Source organism: Salminus brasiliensis, chromosome 15 (assembly GCF_030463535.1).
Source record: "Salminus brasiliensis chromosome 15, fSalBra1.hap2, whole genome shotgun sequence".
Taxonomy (NCBI): Eukaryota; Metazoa; Chordata; class Actinopteri; order Characiformes; family Bryconidae; genus Salminus; species Salminus brasiliensis.
Window position 1 is genome coordinate 29,306,037 of NC_132892.1, and position 21,596 is coordinate 29,327,632.

Here is a 21,596-nt window from a genome sequence, read left to right on the forward strand (position 1 = left end):
AACATTAAAGATATGATGTAGATTAAAAAGGAACAGTTTGGGGGAAAATCTAATGAACACGACTCACCACTGACCCCAGATTCACTCAGCCAACACATGCTCGATATCCGATGTGTGCTTCTATGGTTCAGAACGGGAGATGCTAGGCTAAAGTTGCTAACAAACACTAAATTTAGACTGTCACCAATCTCTTCTTTAGAAATGGTCCAAATCGGAATTCATTTGCTTAAAGAAACTGTGACGGATTAAGATCTGGATGTGTTCTCAACAGGTCTGGAGATGTTTTTGGGGCCAGTATTTATCGATGTGAGATTGGTGACAGTCTAAGTCCAGTGTTTCTGAGCAACATTAGCCTAGCATTTATCGTTTAAAAAAATAAAGAAGCAGATTTCAGATGCCAAACATGTGCTGGCTGATTGACCACATTTGGGGCATAAGTCATAACTCAAATACATTACATAGATTAAATATATAATAGTAAATCAATATATCTAAGGTAAGGTGCACATATTTGTCACTGTACACACACACACTAGTGAAGTAGGGGCAGTGAGCACACACACACACCCAGAGCGGTATGTGTGTGGCAGCCAACTCCAGCGCCCGGGGAAGCAGAGAGGGTGAAGGGCCTTGTTCAAGGGCCTCAACAGTGGCAGCTTGCTCGGGTATGGAACCCACAACCCTGTTATGAATAGCCCAGAGCTCTAACCACTGAGCCTCGACTGCCTGATCTAAATAATATAAGCAAATAAATATGATCGAACTGACCGAAAAACATATTAATCAATCAAAATTCTTATGAAACCAGTGCTGTGCTGTGTTTTAGGCCCCTAATCCCATTATTATAACGCAAGTCTCTCAGCAGTGAGAGAACTTTTACTGTAGAAGCTCCAGATCTCATCAGAGCAGATAAAGCAGGTGAACATAAAGAGCTTCTCATTCTGAAGAAAGAAAGTAGTGAGATCTTGTTGGTAAGCTAGTCTGAAGAACAGAGCTCGGTTCCTCCAGGTTTCTCCTGGACGCCCCCCAGTCCAGCCAGCACAGCGTGGAGGATGTTTTCAACTCCATCAGCAGCAGCAGCAGCAGCTCACCTGATTTACCATCATTAAGCCCTGATTTACCACCAAACCAGGTGTTGATCTGAGGAGAACTCTAAATAATACTAGACTCCATGAGGAGAACTCTCCCTCCCTCCTCTCCCCATTACAGTACAGTCAGTAAGGGGTTTGTGGGCTGGGTCTGGTTAACTGGTGTAAGGGCAGCGGTTCAGAAATGCCTTTGAACTTCCCTTCCACCTCCCTCCATCCCTCCATCCCTCGTCTCTGCATCCCTCCAGTCTCCAGTGCAGGCGAAACCTCCCTCAACCCCCCTCGCCCCCCTCACAGCCCATAAACTTCACTATAGCTGAAGAGAAAAAAGACCAGCTCTCTCTGACAGCTCTGAAAAGGGGGGCGGAGGGGATGGAGAGAGAGTGAGAGAGAGAGAGAGAGAGAGAGTAAGGGACAGGAGAGGTCTGAAGACTGAAAGAATAGGAGGGTGAGACGTATCACTCTGGTCCAGTGACTCATTTTCCACCCCTTAAAACAGACCCTCGGCGCTGTTAACCCCCCCGCCCCCCCGTTTGTATTACACTCACTTAGTGGAAGTGTGGGAGGGAGAGTGCAGGAGAGATAAACAGAAGCCAGAGCAGGAAGAAAGGCGGGCCAGAAGGAAGAGCAGCTCGACTTACCAGCACGATTGGACTGATCAATCATTGGCTGCACTATCCTTCTCCTGGCATTGATGAACCTACAGAGAGAGGGCGAGAGAGGGAGCGAAAGAGAGAGAGAGAGAGAGAGAGAGAGAGAGAGAGAGAGAGAGAGAGGAGTGAAAGAGAGAGAGAGAGAGAAAGAGTTACTGTTATTGTCACAGTCATTCCAGTAAAGCTACACTACATGTCCAAAAGTTTGTGGACACCTGATCCTCCTGACTTGCTTTCGAAATCAAGGCTAAAAATAGGAAGTTTGTTTTCCCTACTCTTCTGCAAAGGCCTTACACCAGATTTCGGAACCTTGCTGTGAGGATTGGATGGAATTTGGCCACAAGACCATAAGTGAGATTAGGTACTGATAATGAAGGATTAGATACAGATAAAAAATGCCACTTATCCCAGTGGTATTGGCTGGAGCTCCAGCACTCTAGAGGAGTCAGTTCCACTGCTCCCAGTGCTGCAGGGCTTTATATCCCTCTATTTAGTGGATGGTATTGGCTAGTGACTTTAGAGTGTAGAGAGAATTTAGAGAAACCAAATGCCTGTGTCAGAAATGGGTGCGTCTTAAAATATCATTTGAATTAGAAAAAACTGAATTGTCACAATTATTCTGAACTTTTTTTACATAAATATATAAAGTGTCAATTTTTAATACATAATATTAAAATGTACAATTTTTAAAAAAAGTATCAAAATCATTGAAAGAAACTGAAACTTGGTAAAATGTGTCAAATGTTTGAGTTCAACAGAAATAATCAAATGATTGTAATTAAAAAGTACTGGATGATACTAAAATAATAAAATTGTAGTGAAACATTTTCAAATAGAATTCCAAATTGTAGTAAAATAATATAATTATTTTTAATATCATTAAAAAAAAATTCCTTAAAAAAAAGAATTATGAAGAGAATTTAACAGAACTGAATTGTCACGATTGTTATGTTATATTTTTTAAATACATAACTGTAAAAATTAATTTAAATAAATTTTGTAAAAAAATGTATTTAATGAATTGGGAAGTTCTACTCAGTTCTAAAAAAATCAAGTGAATGTAATTTATAATTTATATAGAAATAATTATAGGTATATATAGGTAATTTATTAATTTATATATATATATATATATATATATATATATATATATATATATATATATATATATATATATATATAAATTTATTCTAAAATAAAATGATAACTTCTAATCTGTAATAAAAAAATCAAACATTATTATTTACATTTATTAATTTAAACAAATTAAAAAATAAATCTTAGTGTAAATTTTAAGTTCTACCAGATTAATGTAATCAGACCACTGGTGAAGGCTTAGGTTTGGCGCTGCTCTGAATCGTCTCCTGAAGAACCAGGACTGGAATGTTCTGAGGTCAGAGATTCACACTGGAACATCACCTGGGTATCTGGGTACCGCGGGGTCAGCGCAGCGGTCAGTGTGAGTGTGAGTGATGTCAGCGTTCAGACGCAGCCCAGGATCAGCTTTTAGCATCAGCTCCCCTGCGCTGCCTCACCTTTCACCTTTTGACCCTGTGACCCCATGACCTCACATGCTGAGCAGAGATGCAGCTCTGGTCTTTCTCAGCCTGAAACCCCCTTCCTGACCTCTGACCCCCAGGTGCCAGCACCCTGGTCGGCACATGATTTATGTGGCCCGTTTTCACCCCAGGCGGGCGGGTCCATTTCATGTTCCCTCAGAAAGGTGGGTGGGGGGTTATGAGGTACAGGGTCAGTTCACAGAGGAACCCATCAGCAGCGCAGATGACCAGAGAAGGCTAACAGGGGCTTCGGCAACTGGAGGAACGTAAACGAAGCTGAAGCTGCATGAAGCTCTCAGTGATGTCTTATATTTTAGTGCCAATATCATCACCGATACGAACCCTGATACATTAGATTCTTTAAGAAGCTTCTTCCTCAAGGGTTCTTTAGTCGTTTAATAGCAAGAATCGACCCTGTGTGTAACATCTACACCCCAAACCTCTACTGAAGTATTAACTTTATAGAGTAGCAGTGCTGAACACTACTCCTCTGCTCTAGGACTGAAGCTCAGAACTACTGTTATAGAGGCAGAGGAGGGGGTGTTCATTTTAACGTACATTAAAGAAACTACACTTAAATTAAGGAGACTTCAAATGGTTCATAAAGAAGCGTGAATGAGTGGGGAGAATTTTTAATTAATGTAAATATCATTTTCCAGTCGAAAGGTTCTTCAAATTCAAACCAAATCTCTACTACAAACATGGTTGTTTATGGAATCAAATATGGTTCTTCTATGTAGCATAATTTAAAGAACCATTTGTAGCAACATTAATAGCATTTTTAAGAGTTTTGGGTTTTGGATCATTTCTCTTGGTCTTCTCCTGGTCAGGTAACATAAGGGGAAGGAAGGGTGCCACTTTCAAATGGTGTAAAATACCATTTATACCATAAATATTACAATATTAATTGAATTAATTGAATACCTTTATGAATACAGATCCTATCCATGTCACTGGATTTCATTTCTGTCATTGTGTTTTATTTGTTTCATGTTTAAAAAATAGTTTGAAATGAAAGGAAATTTGAATTAAAATGTTGTAGTTGAGAATTAATTTACTCTATTGAATCTGAAATTTAAATGTTATGGATCATAAAAATTTGAAACTGAAGTCCAGGCTTGAACTGAGTTTTCTAAAAGTGCTGACATTATTAATTCCCTGTGTTGTTGTTTCTAATAATTTCTAATAAGTTTATAAAATAATACTTTCAAAGTAACTTTCAGGTAAAATCAAACACCTACAGAAGTATCTAAAAACTTCAGATGCACATACTTTATTGACCCTGTTTTTTCTGTGAAAATGAATAAATGAGTTATTTTTGTTGAGATGCTGAGTTATTTGTCTCATTATCCCAACATACAACAAGTTTTCCTGAGATGACGCATCACATTTTCTGGCGATTCTGCATCCAAGTTATTTATTTCTTTACATATTCATTTACATACCTACTTATTTACTGACTTATTTTGATACTTATTTACTCACTTATTTACTTACATCATTTACTAATTTATTTACTGACTAATTACATAATGGCTTACTTACATACATTTGTACTTATTGACTTATTAACTTATTTACTTATTTTAATACTAACATATTTACTTATTTAAGTACTTACTGGCTTATTTACATACTTTTGTACTTATCAACTTATTAACTTATTTATTTACATACTGGCGTATTCACTTATTTAAGTACTTACTGGCCTGTTTGTTATTTTAATGTTAGTATAGTATAATAAGAACAAAAAAGAAAACAAAACAAGCTCAAATTAATTAGCTTAAACAAACTACTTTTTCTCAAAGAAAAAAAAAGAATTAGGAACCAATTATGATCAATTATATTATGTATGAGTAAATAAGAACAATAGGAAACATATTTCAGTATTGTACTCTTTAACTTTCTTTAACTTACTTTAGTTACTTACCTACGTTTAGCTTTATTTTAGTGTATATATATTTTTTTTTTACTATTTTTTTTAATATACTTATTCAGTTTCTTTTTTATATTGATATTTATAAGATCATGTCGGTAAACGGAGGAACTGCAAAGTAAGAATTTCATTGTACAGTATAACTGCTTGTTTCTGCTGTGCACATGACAATAAATCTCTGAAGTTACTGGGATGTTTATTTTTTTGTAAGTATATTTATTATTGTGATTTAATAGAGAAACTGAAAGCTGAATGATTTGCTCACTTCATTTAAATTTCAATCATTCAATCATACATCTCCAGATATCTCCTTTACAAACCATTAAAATTCACTTTCAGATATAAATTCTGAGGAATACGTTTTCTTTACATTACCTGAAGGTTTTGTGTCAAATGGAGCAACCGAAATGCTCTGAAGTGACTTCAGTAAAATGCTGAAATGCACAAGCTTTAGTTTAACAGTTTACAGGAGTATGGCCATTAAAACTGATCACCGCTCTTACAAATCATTCTTCTCAGTTGCCAAGCAACCCCCCTCAGAGCCGCCTGTCCAGTGGCCAATCAGAGACGAGAACAGAAGCTCATACAGTGTAAAGCCTGCCCCCTTTTTAAGGGGGTAAAAATTTGACCCCTGGCTGACCCCTCACTTCACACCATGAGGCTGACTTTACGAGCTCCAGGCCTAGCCTTCTCACCTCGAACATACACTCAAACACACACACACACACTTGAGCGAACACACACACACCAAGCACGCAACACAAATGCACAGGGAAGGCAAGTATAGCTGTGTGAGGCCCACCGTCAAACACAGGAGCGGAGGACTGGGCGTCACACACCCTGACAGTCTACAGATCAGAATTCGGCCAAGAGTCGTACCAGTGTTGTGACTGGAAATCAAGAGCCACAACAATGTAGTAACAGAACAGTCAAGTGCTAAAAGCTGCAGTTACGGCCAGCGGCACCAAAAACACATCATGTTATATAGATATATATATTTCTACTGTGAAACGTGTAGATTTTGACTTTCAGTACGTTTTGTTTTTGGTAGCTAAGCCTTTTTTCTGAGAATTTTTAGCTTAATTGAGAATCAACTGAACTACTTTAACATTAATCTGAGCTTTATTTTTTTGTTGACTTACTTTTTAAAGTAAAACAAACTCAAATTTAATTACAATATTTATAGAATTTTAAAATAAAATATGACTGATGTTTTACTTGAATTTGAATTGACTTGAATTTTATTAAAAGTTGTTTTCTTACAGAAAAACTGCAGACTTTCAAATAGAAATTGAAAATCACAAATGATAAATTTCCAATTGGATGTCACGGCTGGGCACCTTTGTTTAAATGACATATTTTGTTGATTTTTGAAGTGAAAGCATTACTATAATTTAAATAAACAGTTAATTACTGTAAATTCATAGTATTGGTGTATAATATACATATATATATATATATTGCTGCTGTCCAATGAAAAGCATGTATCTCCCTTTGTGTCTGTTTCCCCATTATTTAAACCCTGTGGCGGTTCTGTACACTGTGTGAATAATTCTGGATGAACGGACCAATAGAAATGCTCCAAATTGAATTTACATTGACTTCTATTGAAAGTTAAGAAGGTTTTTTTTTTGCTCCTCCTGTAAAGTTGTAGTTTTGGAGATGTTTGTCTTTTGACAGCAACAATATATCATATATAATATAATTCTCTGGGGAGGATTTGTATATTTGTAAATCTACAAAATGTCATTTAGCCAGGGGTGGCCAAACTTTTGCATTCACTCGACTCCCTGAGTAATTAAATATGTAAGAGCATGATTACAGTGGAAGAGTACCACCAAAACAACAGAAGTAATAAAGTGTAATAAACACACTCGGCCTGGTCAAACCATAAAATGTCCCTCTGGCCCCACCATAACATGGGGTTACACAGCGGTCAGCGATTGTGTGTGTGTGAGTGTGTGTGTGTGTGTGTGTGGGTTTAAATAAACCAGTCCAGCTGTTCACTGTGGAAATTTTCTTTAATGTGACAAGTGCTCGTTTGCACTCCTCCCTGCACCCCCTCACCTGTTCTAAGAGCGGAACACCCTGTCGCCAGGCAACCGAGCATTCGAGAAGGTTCTGGCAACGTTCTAGAGCACTAGAACAAAAACACTGGGGCTGTGCCTGAACTGGACCCAAATATATATATATATATATGTTTTAGGGCGCTATGGAGTACGTCAGCCATTTCTCCGTGAAGTGAACTTTGAGTGCACTACAATCTCCCACAATGCACTGGTCATTTCTAGTGAACAGCGTAGCTCACTACTGGAGCTGAATGTGGACCAGAGTGCACTGAGGAGTGTCTCTATCTCTACTTAGTGAACTAAATAGTTCCTATGTAGAGCAACACTAAAGAGGGTGTAGGGATCCATGTTGGGCACAGCCTAGGATAAATCAGCGCTGAATACTAAGGGTATATACACAATATTGACAAAAGTATTGGGACATCTCTCTATCTCAGTCATTGTGTTTTTTTGTTTGTTTGTTTTTTTTAAATCAAGGGTATTAAAAAAGAGTTTCCAGGGAAGAAGAAGGCTTTCTACTAGATTTTGGATTTGGTTGCATTCAGTGACAGTGACAAGAGCAGCATTAGTGATGTCAGGATGTAGGATGATCACAACTCCAACCCACCTCATCCAAAAAGTACTAGATGGAGCACCAAACATCATTCCAGAGAACCCAGTACTTCCACTGCTCCACCGCTCAATGCTGGGGGGGCTTCATACCCCTCTAGCCCACGCCTGGCATTATTAGGCAGCATGGTGACACTAGGTCCTTGTGTGTGTGCATTTGCACATCTGTGTCAGCAATGGGTGCAACTTAAAGTAGCTGACTGCATTTATTAGAAGGGGTGTCCACAAACATTTGGACATATAGTGTAGTCTGTACTGTACCTCTAAATATTCACTGCTGATGATACTGCTGAACCAGGTGATTCACAACAGAAACGTTGGACTTGATTAATCCAGTTTAAGACAGGAATTTCCAAGATGTAAAAAATGTTAATTAAAGTTACTGCAAGCAAATGAGATTCTGAGGTCTAGTCTTCCCAGACAGCATCGTAAGGCCTAGTCTTGGACTGCATTGCAGTGTCAATGCTGAAACCCCTTGCTTAAAACTCTAAAACTGTTTATGTGAAAATCTAAAAATAATGCTATTGTGGTGACTGATTAGCCTGCTATTCAGCCTAAAGTTGAGTAAACCTGGTAAACTGCTTGCTACTACATGAAGTGACATTAGCCCCTAAACATGACAAGGCTTATTACACAGTAAGGTGTATTACTCAGTATCTACAGGGACTTCTGTACAAACTGGTGGGGCTATTCTCTGGCAATAGAAGTGTATAATAACACTTTTGGCCCGTCAGCGGTCCGTAGGCGGTGTTTAAGGGCTTAAACACCCCAATATTTTAGTCATTAACAGTGTAAATAATCAAAATAAAATTTTGGTCCACAGTGCGGCACAACTGAAGTATACAAACTCCACAAAATGTCTTTACTGAGGGCTTTACTGGCTGTCACTCTAAGTTCAGTACCTTTAGATTGCAGTGCAGCGATTCTTCATGCTTGAGATATTAAACGTAAACCCAGGGGGCTACTCACCAGTTGTTGACCTGTAGGATGGTCAGGCCGGTATCCTGAGCGAGCTGCTTCTTCTGTTCCTCAGACGGATACGGGTGCTAACATACAAAAACACAGACACAAAAAAGGTTTAATTTTCTTTTAATAAACTCATTCATTTCTGTCATATTTAAACCCCGTCCTCATGAAACCCTAGAGTCAGTTGTTTTTCTCCATGATTTGTGAGCTGGGTTTAAGCTGAAATTTGGACCGTCTAGGGCGTCCCTGAGGACCGGCTTGAGAACCACTGTTTTACATCATTTTAAAAACCAGCTGCTCTTTTTATTGTATGAACTTTTCATGATGAATGGACCAACAGAAATGCTTCACAATGACTTTTAAAATCAAAATAAATCATTAAAAATAATTCAGAATTTAGATTTTTAGAATTACTTTATATTAAATATTTATCTTAAAGTGTATTAACCTATTATAAAAGCTATAACTTCTACGAGAAAATAATATTTCACTGTAATAACTATATTAACCATATGCATAAAAATATTTTAATTCAATTACTTTCAAGTACCTTAGGGCAGATATTTGTATAAAATAATAATACAAATAAATAAATTGTCTAAAATAATAATATATACTTTTATATGTTAGCAATTATTTTATTTAATATAAAACAATTAACACATTTTAATATTATTATAATATACATTTCTTTAGATTAATAGTAGTTATAAATAATTAAATATATTTATTTTAGATAACTATATAATTATAGTGATAAACTGCAAATAACTAATGTTAATAAATAATTTAATTTTATAATGAAATATTTAAATAATATAATAATTTTAAAAAATATAAAAATAAAATAAATAATTAAATACATTTTATTTTTACAACATAATTTTATGTTGTAAAAATGTTTTTATTTTGCACACTATTTAACTATTTAACTTAGTGTTCCTGTATCCAGAGTGTGAATAGTGGCTACATTATCTAGTACTATACATAGTATACAGTGTGACAGGAGCACCCACTCTAAAATTAGTGCACAGTGATGGTGCCATAAAAGCAAAGAAAAGCCAAACAGGACAACAGGCAGGAAAACTCCTCGCCAATGTAAGTATTTTTACACTCCGGTTTCTCTGCCAAGCCACAAACTCATTACAAATGATACAATCTCGTAACCAAGGGCCACACCTCCAGCCACCACCGGGCCTCACTGTAAGCTCTGGGGAAATAAAATGCAAACCTGTGATTAGAAACTGGAGCTGATCCTGGATCAGCTCCTAGACCACAGCTGGAGTGGGAGAGCCCAGCACTAAATCTGACTCCAGATCAGCTGAGTTAACAACTCAGCTACAAGCTGACACCTGCTGCTATTGTGCTTGTAGCAAATGGTGGGTGAGGTTTAGTGGTTTATAGCTGAACGAGTCGAGTATGCTCCCTGGGTGTTGAAGAGGTAGGGCTGTATGTGTGTGTGTGTGTGTGTGTGTGTGTGTGTGTGTGGGCGATTATCCTGTTTTCTGGGGTAGTAAAACGGTTAGTGCCCTAATTATCAGTAATTCTGAGGGAATGACACTTAAAACGCCCCTAAAAAGCACTCGACTGCTTCCAGGAGCTGTGTGTGAGTATAAGCGTGCACTTACACAGTGTTTCACCTTCTACAAATCTAATTTTGTTTAAAAAATAAAACAAAACAAAAAAACAATTTAAATAAATTGTCAACAAAAAAATTAATCAACAAAATATATCATTTCGTTTAAACTAAATCTAAGCCACAAGAAAATAATAACAATAAAAAAATTAAGGAAAAACTGCCCCTGACTCGCCAAAGTATATAAATAAAGGGTAAAACCCCATCAAAACAGCTCTGAATTATCATACCTCTAAAAAATACCTAAGTAACTTTTGTAAATTTGATTACTTTAGAAACATATTTTACTAACTAACTTATTTCTTTACTTAAAAAGAAAAAGTACATTCTACTTAATAACATTTATCCTTTAGATTAATTTAGTAACTGTAGTAATACATTTGTTTAGAAACTTTGATAAATCATATTACTTTACTAAAATTGGTCCTTTGGGTTAACTTTTTTGGGTTAAGTTGTACTATCATAGTACCTTTGATAAAAACTGGTAAATTAGATTACTTAAATCATTTGGAAAGCTGGATAACTTGAGTTACTTTTAATAGTAATTTAATTACTTTCATAATATTTATTCATTTAGTTACCTTAGTAACTTTGACAGAGTTTGATTAGTTAGATTACTTTAGTCATTTGGTAAATTAGATTACTTTAATCACTTTGGAAAGCTGGATTACTTTAGTAACTTTTGTAAACAGAATTACTTTGTAACATTTGTACCTTTGATTACCTTAATAACTTTGATCAGTTGGATTCATTACTTCAGTAACTGAACTAAAGTTTAATTACTTTAGTAGCTTCTAAACTATAAAATAATAACAACATTCTTCTTTAGTATAAAAGTTTTAAGCAGGTTTACTTATTTTTGAACAACCTGAAATTGTACTCATAATATAGGTTTTGAGATACAAAATAGGACTAAATATAATTGAAAAATGACTTGATTGAATTAAAACATATAAAAAAATGTAAAAAGCATATTTTGATGCTAAATATTAGAATTTACTACATAGAAAATGATAGTTCTTTGAATGAAAGTTGAAATAAATTTATAGACTTTGTTAAAATGAATTAGTTAATGAATTAGTTTATTTACTAAAAAACGTATTGTTTTTTTTGTTGGTTTGTTTTTATGTAAATTGAAGGTTTATAGTTGATAAGAGTGTAATTTAGATGACCTAAGTAGCTAACTGAATTGCTTTAGTCTACATTAGTAGACTAGTAAGTGGTATTACCTTTAGTAGTATTTTCTGTAAATGAGGTCACATCAATAGCTTCATTTATTTGGGTTTAGTATTTTCAGTATGTTGCATTACTTTCGTATCTTTGGTACATTAGATTCCAAACCGAGCTATTTCCGACAGTCCTCTGCCCTCTCTGTCTCTTTTTACTCGGCCGATCTCCCCTTACCACCTCAAAGAGGGGGGAAAACCAGCAGTCATGATGGATCACCTCTCCTCTCTTTCATTCTCTCCTTCATTTTTCTTTACCTTCATCCCCCCTTTTTTTTCCCTTGCACAGTGACGGAAATTCCCCATGGCTTTTGCAGGGCCCCGGGGTCCCCCTGTGAGGCTGTCAGCTCTGTAATGGATGATGTTTTGATAACAGTGAGTTCGACCCTGGACAGATTGGGATGAGGAGGGGGGTGCAGCAAAAAATCTGTACCCACACAACATGCCTTGCAATGGGTGAAAAGAAAAAGGGAAAAACTAAACTTCAACCACCCCCATCACCACCACCACCCCCCCAATCCCCACCACCACCACCACCACCACCACTGCTCTCCCTTTTATGAAGAAAATGCCCCTTCAAACAAGCTCCCCCTCTTCACCTCCACACAGTTTTAACCCATTTACCTTAGTGACACTAATAGAGTCTCCTTCATTGCTTCCAAATGTCTCAGCACTTCAAAGAGAAAGAGCAAAAAACAAAGCCGGCGCTTGCGTAGGTTATGGCAGAGTACGGCCATCGCCAAACCCTAGAACTGTGACAAAGTGGGAAAAATATCTCTAATCTTTAATCTTTAACAAATAAAAAAACATCTCAAAGAACCGCATTTATAATAAAGTTGTTTATTTGTAATAACGTGACTAATTACGTAATCAGTTACATAATGAATTACATTTTGATGCTGTTTGTGATCGTTTACGGCTTTATCCTACAATTGAGAAACAGTGGGAAAATATGACCCATAATTATTGCTTATTTATGCAGTTACACAACTAATTACATAGTTACATAATTAGTGTTTAGATGATTTTTGATCTCCAACAAATGTCCTAACTCTAGCTTCGTAACAAACTGGAAACATATATGGCAGATCCCTTTCATATTCAAAAGAAAAACATCTATAAAAATGATAACCCAGCCTTTCACTGACCATTTTAACAAAACTAACAAACATGACTTTAACTTTTAATTAAGTTTATGGTTAGTATTTAAAATAAAGGTACAAACTACACATGCAAATGTTGCTCACAATTTTCATACTTTTTGGTAGGTAACTATTAGCAAAATGTGTATTATTAACAAATATTCATGCAAGCTAAGAAAAGTAAGCCAAAAAGTACATATTTTTGCATATGAAATAAATAAAAATAATTTTGTAATTTAGAAATTGTAATGGTTTGTTTAAATATCTCTGGTAAACAAGATTACTTTAGTAAGTACAATGTGTTACTTTAGAACCTTCATTAAGTTGGATTAACTTAGGAAATTAGGTAAATTTGTAAATTTCTGAAATATTATTTTTATAACTTTGAACAGTTTACTATAGTAACCTTAGTTATAAGAATTGTTTCAAATTCACATTTTCAAAGTAACTATTTTAGTAACTTTGATACTTTGGATTATTTTAGTAACTTATATTAAATTATAATCAAACCTACCACAGTCAGTTAGGTACTTTGGTACTTTGGATTACCTTTGTACCTTTGATAAATTAGATTACAATCTAACTTACTTCATTTACTAAGATATGTTAGATCACTTTAATAACTTTGTTTTTTGGATTACCTTAGTAACTTTGGCATATTAGAATACAATCAAATCTAGCACAGTTACTATGGTAAATTAGATTCCTAGTATCTCTGGTATTTTGGATCTACCACAGTTTCTAAGGTAGGTTAGATTACTTTACTATCTTTGAAAAGTTATTCAGACATAATTTTCAAAGATTTTATACTAATTAACTATTAGCAAAATTTGCATTATTGACTGAACCTTTAGTCAGTCATGTTAGCACAGCTGAATAGCAGCCACACAGTTTTACCATTCATATTTTTATATAAGAAATAAATGCAAGAACAGCAGTGAGAAACCGTTATTTACAGAGGAGAGTCGATTAAACAGCTGCTTTTTCGGTGGCCCTTAAAGAGGTAATAAAAGATTGTTATTTCTGTCCCCAGCAGTCATAAAAAGGACAAGCATGGCAGTCTCTGTGCTAATGTTCTTTGCTAGATGTGTGTGTGTGTATGTGTGTGTGTGTGTGCGTGTGTGTGTACGTGTGTAACACTGCAAATCTGTTAATTAGCCTGGCGCCTATGATTCTGACAGCCACCCCAAAGATGAAATTAAGGAATAATCAGCAAGCGTAGGTCGAGAAAATTAAATTTATAAACATCAGGGTGAAAAGAAAAAGTGTACACAGAGAGTTTAGGGGGCAGGCGGGGTGGGGGAATGAATGATGAATTACATTTTTCTTTTCATATTTCGGATCTTGTGACTTCAAAGGAAACTCGAGGAATGGGCTTAAATGGGTTTGCTGGAACGCGAATGCGAACGCTTATGGCTCAACAGGACGAGACACAAGCAAGCTGACTAACTGAAGAACTCTCTGGTGTCCTCCGGTGACCTTCTGACCTGTAATGAGTTTTTAGGGGGCCGAGGATGGTTTGTTCATCTGCGCCACGTTTCTCTTTTACAATCTTAACTTTCCATGTTAGCTAATGTAGCAATTGCATTTGTCATTTATTTATTGTTTTTCAATTTTCACCTTTTATATTGGTCTATTTATTGTGATTAATGTGGCACAATATAAATATAAACACTGGATCTTCTTAAAATATGTACAAAAATAAAGAACGGAGATACAGGGTTTTGCTCCACTGGCAACACTTCTGTTGAAACCCAAAGAATCCAGTCCATCGTCCAGTTTTTTCATGACAAACTTCAGGAAAGGAAGTCATTGGTGCAAGATGATTGTTAGCTATTTTTAGCAAACATCAGCACCACCACCATGGCTAGGTGGCTGGGAAAGTGTTTGGACGCTGTGGTTCCGTTCCCTTCCGTTCTATGCAAATGACGCCAAAACCGTCTACCATGTTGTCAAATTTGCAACCAGGGTCTGTGCAGTAGAGACCAGAGGTGGAGCCAGATTCTCCTACTCATTTGGGTAGATCTGCACCCTTCTCCCAGACCAAGCTTTAGTGTCTCAGACCGTCTTCACTGAGCTTCCAGCGAAGAAGCAGAGAGGGTTTCCCCCTGGATTCCCAGTTTGTCCGGTAAGCGGACGCTCTAACTGTAAATGTGGGCGCCATGCAGGTCCAGCAGATGACCTCTCTTCCAGCCAAGGCTGTCAATCACTTCCTTAATTCTTTTATTAATCCTTAATGAAAAGTGTAACCGTGCCTACTTACAATAGAGCAGAGTAAGGGTTTAATAACTGATTTCTGGGGGGAATAAAAAAGGGGCCAATATTAACACAGGGGAACCAACTGCTGGAATTTGGTCATTGAAACATATGGGGATGGGCGGAGCTACACATCATACTGCAACCAGCCAGCAGAGGCGCTAGACCTGTGGTTGCTTCACTTTTAGGAGACGTTGCCCTGTCCTTGCTTTCTACAGTCATTGATCTAAATCTTCCCAGACTGTCCTCAAACGTACTCGGTTCTGACACTGCATTACTCGCTGTTAGCTATAAAAGCTATGAAATTTAGCCGAAAGGAAACGTTCAGTCTTGTTTATTTTTTAATTTAAAGAAGGCCAGGGCAGTTTTTCTGGTGGGAAAACAGTCACATGTCCCTACAGTAGACATGCGGTCGCCGCGAAGAGCGGAATACACATGAGAACACACACAGGCGGTAATGTGGGCCGGGTAATTAGCGTGTAATTTGCCACCCTCCTGTTAGCAGATGTGTAGCAGAATGTGCTAAGCCTCCACCAGCACTGAACCAAAACAGCGGCGGCATTCAGCTCGGCGCTCATTTCTTATCTGACCAATGAAACACACACACATATACACACACACACACACACACACACACACAGGCAGCTGTTTTCACACGTCTGTGGTGATTAACCCTGAGATATGTGGAGTTAAGGCTGTTGTTGTGCTATACTGTTTAAATGACAGCTATGTGATGAATGAGGTGTACGCTGCATGTCCATGCTGTACAGTCTGCCCTTCTGAATTTGATCTGAATGGAGGTTGGTGGACATACATCACAGCTGGATGATAATCAGGATGAATGAACAGTATTATTGTCATTTTAAGAGCATTTCATGCCACAGATATGAAGATAATATGAAGCATGATAATGCAGTTATGCCCTTTTGACCCCTTAAACAGCCTGTAGCCCACCAGCAGGCCGAAAGCGTTATTACACACTTCTATTAGCAAAGAATAGCCCCGCCAGTTTGTACCGAAGTGCCTGTAGATACGGAGTTACGGGTCATACAGGTCATTTTTCAGGTCAGCGAAGCAGAAAAAAGGCAGATGACGTCAGAGTGATGTCACTTCACTTTAGTGGGTGTGATCCCTCTGATCCTCACTATACTGAGCGATGGACTCTCAGTGTGTATCCGGTCAGCGGGGTTAAAAGTCTTCACTCTGCTTCTCCCAGGAGGCTCATAAGTCTTACCCATCTCACAGCAGCTTTGGCGAGTTTATTATAAAATTATTATATTATATATTATAATTATTATATAAATGAAATTATTATAAGAGAATAGCACCGCTATCATTGCAACTCTGGGCTTAGCAGGCCAGAAACTGCACTGTGAAGAAGCAGGCAGGACAACACTCGCCAGAACTGCTGTGTAACGCTATAGTTTTACTCGACCGCCTTTAGATGCTGCGGCTGGAGCTCTCAGCTTGTCCAGAAATGCGTGTGAAAAGCATGTCTTTTAGATGACACCCTTTAATTACACTTCCAGACTGTAGGGGGAGCCCAGGAGCAAGCAACGCCGATTCTCGCATACTGCTGCTTTAAAGGGTTGCATCTCATTAGAAGAGAGTTTGCTGTGGCGTGTAAACATAGTGAAAGTGTCAAAACACATCACTTCCCAGTCCATACTGCTTGTTCTTGCTATTTGTACAAAGGAGATGCTGCAAAACTTCAAAGTACAAAATGATTTATGACTATGATTTATAGTTATTGGAGCATAAAACCAGACACGTGGACCTCTGTGGGCCATTAAGTGCAAGGAAAATGTAGTGTATGGGCCCTTTAACACACAATAATAACAGTGATACACTTAAATTACATTAACTAAATGATCTTAAAATACACTGTGTGGACAAAAGTATTGGGACACCTGCTCACTCATTGTTTCTTCTGAAATCAAGGGATTTTAAAAAAAGAGCTTATCCTGCTTTTGTTGGAGTCACTGCATCTACTGTCCAGGGGTGAAGGCTTCCTACTAAATTCCGGGATCTAGCATTGCTGTGAGGATTTGATTGCATTCAGCCACTGTAAGTGAGGTCAGAAGGTTGGACGATCACCACCCCACCTCAGCATCCCCAACTTCCCAGCTCATCCTTCCCAAAAATGTTGGAAGGAGCACCAACCAACATATCAGAGAACACAGTCGTTCCACTGCTCCACAGCTCAATACTGGGGGGCTTTATACCCCTCTAGCCCACGCCTGACATTGGGCAGCATGGTACTAATAGGGTCATGCTCATCTGCTCCATAGAGTCCTAATCTATTGGCAGAACTTCTCTACAAGCAGAACAGCCTTTATGAGCCTGTAACAGAGGTGGAGAACCTGTTGAGCTAATCAAAGAGCCAGAGAGTTGAGTATTTGTGCCTACTGTGAGGTGCTGGAACAGCCACGCTCGCATGATGTTGGTTGCCACTTTGGGGAAAATCCCTCGTTTTTTGTTGTTCCTCCGGTCTTTGTCCATGTCATCGTCGTCTCCGGTGCTCGGAGAAGCAGCACTGTGGTCCAGGAGGTCACCTGTGGTCAATAAACCAAAATTAACCTGCTTTGAAAGCACACAGAGCGATATCCTAGTTATAGCTAGTTTATAAGACAGTAATAAACGGTTATTAATGCTTAATAAATGGTGAAAAACATCTAGTTCCAGTTAAGTTCAGGTAGGGTTCTATTTAGTACTGAGAAAGGAGGCTTTTGGGTGCGATATAGAACATTTTCAACAGTTTCCATCATTAGATAAGAACACTTTGACCAGGCAAAGCCCAACATAAGAACCCGAGTGGTTCCCCGAGTTGCAGTGGTTCTATGTAGTCTTTACTGTCTTTACTAAAGAACCGCCCTTACTGCAGAACCACAGAGCGCCCACACTGTGGAAGCACCATTAGCATTTGCTACCGTAAGTAACACCATTTCCTGACTACACAACACACACACACACACACACACATATATATACAAGCCAGATTTCACCTAAGGCCTAAAATATCATCAGTGTGTGTGTGTGTGTGTGTGTGTTTCGCTGCAGTTTGTTTGTGCAGCTATGTGTGTTTACACCATGTCCACCTGGCCCAGGAGCTCAAATACACACACTCTCACACACACACACACACACACACACACACACTAGAAAGAGTGTTCACTTCAGGATACAGATTTTGCATCATCGTTTTACCTGCTCTCTCTCTCTCTCTCTCTCTCTCTCTTTCTCTCGCTCTCTCTCTTTCTCTCTCTCTTTTTCTCAGTATCTCTCACTCACTCTCTCTCTCAGTATCCCTCTCTTAGTATCTCTCCCTATCTCTCTCTTTCTCTCTCTCTCTCAGTATCTCTCTCGCTCTCTCAGTATCTCTCCCTATCTCTATCTCTCTCTCTCGCTCTCTCTCTCTCTTTCTCTTTCTCTCTCACACACTGTCTCTCTTTCTCTCTCTCACTTTTTCTCAGTATCTCTCTCTCTCTCAGTATCTATCCCTATCTCTATCTCTCTCTCTATCTCGCTCTCTCGCTCTCTCAGTATGCCTTTCTCAGTCTCTCTCTCTCTCTCTCTCTCTCTCTCTTCACTCGGTGTGTTTTTCTGACAGAGGCAGACTAACAGCTGTGACACACACACACACAGGGTTTTGGGGAAGTGTGTACTCTGGTTTTATTGGCCATGGTTGGTGCGCAGTGCTGAGGAGCACGGACACGACTCTTTATATCCACCATGCACCATTTCCTCACACACACACACACACACACACACACCAGCTAACAGACTTCACCTTACTGAAACATCAACATGCCTGCATTCCTTACCGTATGTGTGTGTGTGTGTGTGTGTGTGTGTGTGTTCTGTGTTCTGTATGTGTGTATGTGTGCAGTAGTAGTAGACCCCTGGGGTGGTGCTAAAGTGTAAACGTGTGCTGGAGATGACAAAACCTCTGCAGCTCTGTTTCACTTGGCACCAGCAAGCATTTCACAAATACGCATGCTAATCTGACAGGAACATATGTGTGTGTGTGTGTGTGTGTGTGTGTGTGTCTTAGTGTGGAGAACAAACTTCTCTGTGCATCCATTAAAACTCTCTCTGTGCTGTTGTGTAAACAGAGCCGATGATGTCACTCGCCCGTGAATGACTGGGGCGCTTGGTAAAGTCTTGTGCAAAAGTTTGGGCACCCCTGCTCAAATGCCACAAGTAGACTTTATAGGTACGAATGCGTTTGCCTCTACAGAGACACGCTGTTCTGCACATCTGTTTATCATCTTATTTTAACAACCATCACCATCAACACCATCAAATACTGATTAAGCCTTTTCCCAACCTGTTAAATAAATGAATGAATAATCAGGAATTGTGTCTAAGATGTGCAGAAATATGTATGTACACTGTACAGCTAACTGCAGCTCCTAATGAAATAATGAAGCTAATTAAGCTAAGCTAACTTACTTACTACGCAAAGTTGGCATCACCTAAGCTCAAAAACATACTTGCTCACACCACATACTTGCATACTGAGCATACCCACCACCTCACCTTGTATGTGTGTAGTCGTTCCCCCTGGGCTACCTTCATGTGATATAAGGGTTGACTGCCTCTCCTCAGTGATGTGGGGTATAAGAGTAAGCTAGTAAATTTACTGTATGTCGGCTGAGTGCTGCAGTTTTCACTCCAGCTTTACCACAGGATTACACTGTCAGTGTCAGTCGGATCTCACAGTGGAAGTGCCCACATCGGCCATTTGCTTGTAAATGACCCATTTTTTATATATTTTTTAATTTATTATTATTTCAGATTTTTTACTAGTTTTCTACATATTCTCTTCCTCCCCCCATCACATGCAACGCACCCCCGACACTAGTTAGGGCGAGACCAACACACGCCCTCTCCGATGCGTGTGCAGCTGGCCACACCTCTTTTTCTAACTGATGCAACGTCACCAGGCAACCAACCAACGCACCTGGAGGGAAGTGCCGTATACCCGGCTCTGACGCACCAGCTAGCAGACACCAGTGACAGCCAGCGTCGCACTAGAGTGATGTAGGGGGGATAGCGCCATCTACCCACCCTAGAGAGAGCAAGGCCAACTGCGCTCTCTGGAGGCCTCAGCTGCCGATGGCTATCAGTGTGATCAGGATACGTGATCACAGTGACAGCACCTTAGCCCGCTGAACCACCCAGCGCCCCCCCGACCCATTTTTACATTCAGAGGAAATGCGACCTCTAACAATGAAAAACAGGCAGAGTACAGGGGGCGCCTTTCAGAGTCGACTCACAACTGAAAAAATGACTCACAACTGAGAGTCGACTCACAAATCACAAGACCTCAGTAAGGTGTTACCGTGCTCACTGCTGTTGTCTCCGTTCAGCGAATTGGCTCGTCCACTACAGGGGACAGCAGGACCTTCAGTGGAGTGAACAGAGACGGAGTCATCTTCCCTCCAACACACCTAGAGAGGAAAAGAGGGAGAGAGGGAGAAGGAGGGTGTGTAATGAATACTGAATCGTGCTGAAATTTGAGATTTTGTGATGCATTACTACACAAGCACAGCAGTGGTGGCTCAGCAGTCAGAGCACCAGGCTATTGATGACAAGGTTGCGGGTTCGATACCCTGCAATATGGCCGGGTCCCTTCGCCGCCTCCACTCTCTGGGCACTGCAGTAATGATTTATATTCAGAAAGAGAATCATGATCAAACTGAATCACTGAGGAATTCAAGATCTTATCTAGCTCTAAACCATTTACTAGAGAATCATAATCAAACTGAATCACTGAGGAATCTATGATTTTATAATGCTTTGAATCAGAATCAGAATTAAACCAAATGTTTGGGGAGTTGGAGATTTTATGATGCTTTGATTTATATTCTAAAGAATCATAATTAAACCGAATCTTTGGGAATTTGGAGATTTTATGATGCTTTAATTTGTTTCCCAAAGAATCAAAATCTAAATAAATCTGAGAGCCCATAATGCTTTGAATCTCAAAGATTCATAATTAAACCGAATCTTTGGAGAATTGGAGAGTTCATGATGCTTTGATTTATATTCTAAAGAATCATAATTAAACTGAACCTGAATCTTTGAGGAATCTGTGAGGATCATTTCATCATTGAATCATTTCATAAAGAATCATATTCAGGCCAATTCTGAGCTTATTGTTGTTGTTCTTAGATGCTTTAAATCATTTTGCACTTTGTGATGCTTTGAATCATTTCCTACAGAATCATAAGTTAATGTAATGGACACCGGGAAGGTCAGGCATTTACGGCTGCTCTCCGCCTCGTCTCGGAGTCACAGATATTGGTAATATATGATTTTAGTTCGGTACGGTAAGAAACTGCATACCAGACACATGCTGTAAGAGATAATATACAACACATGCTCTACAGTTTTATGTGCAGACACACATACACTCACACACACACACACACACTCTCTCACATAATC

The 21,596-nt window shown here is 38.6% G+C and overlaps 1 protein-coding gene across 4 annotated transcripts in view; it reads right to left on the reverse strand.

Annotated features, from left to right (window-relative positions):
* The window catches only part of meis1a (Meis homeobox 1 a), a 34,800-nt gene that overhangs the window by 5,011 nt on the left and 8,193 nt on the right, over window positions 1-21,596 (reverse strand). For 3 of the 4 annotated variants that reach the window (XM_072657578.1, XM_072657575.1, XM_072657574.1), the window contains 4 exons: window positions 20,488-20,596; window positions 17,550-17,695; window positions 8,884-8,960; window positions 1,730-1,788 (listed from right to left, as the gene is read on the reverse strand). In XM_072657578.1, the coding sequence (XP_072513679.1) occupies window positions 1,730-1,788; window positions 8,884-8,960; window positions 17,550-17,695; window positions 20,488-20,596 (391 nt within the window). The remainder of the gene's footprint in view (window positions 1-1,729; window positions 1,789-8,883; window positions 8,961-17,549; window positions 17,696-20,487; window positions 20,597-21,596) is intronic. The other variant, XM_072657577.1, reaches the window with a different exon arrangement.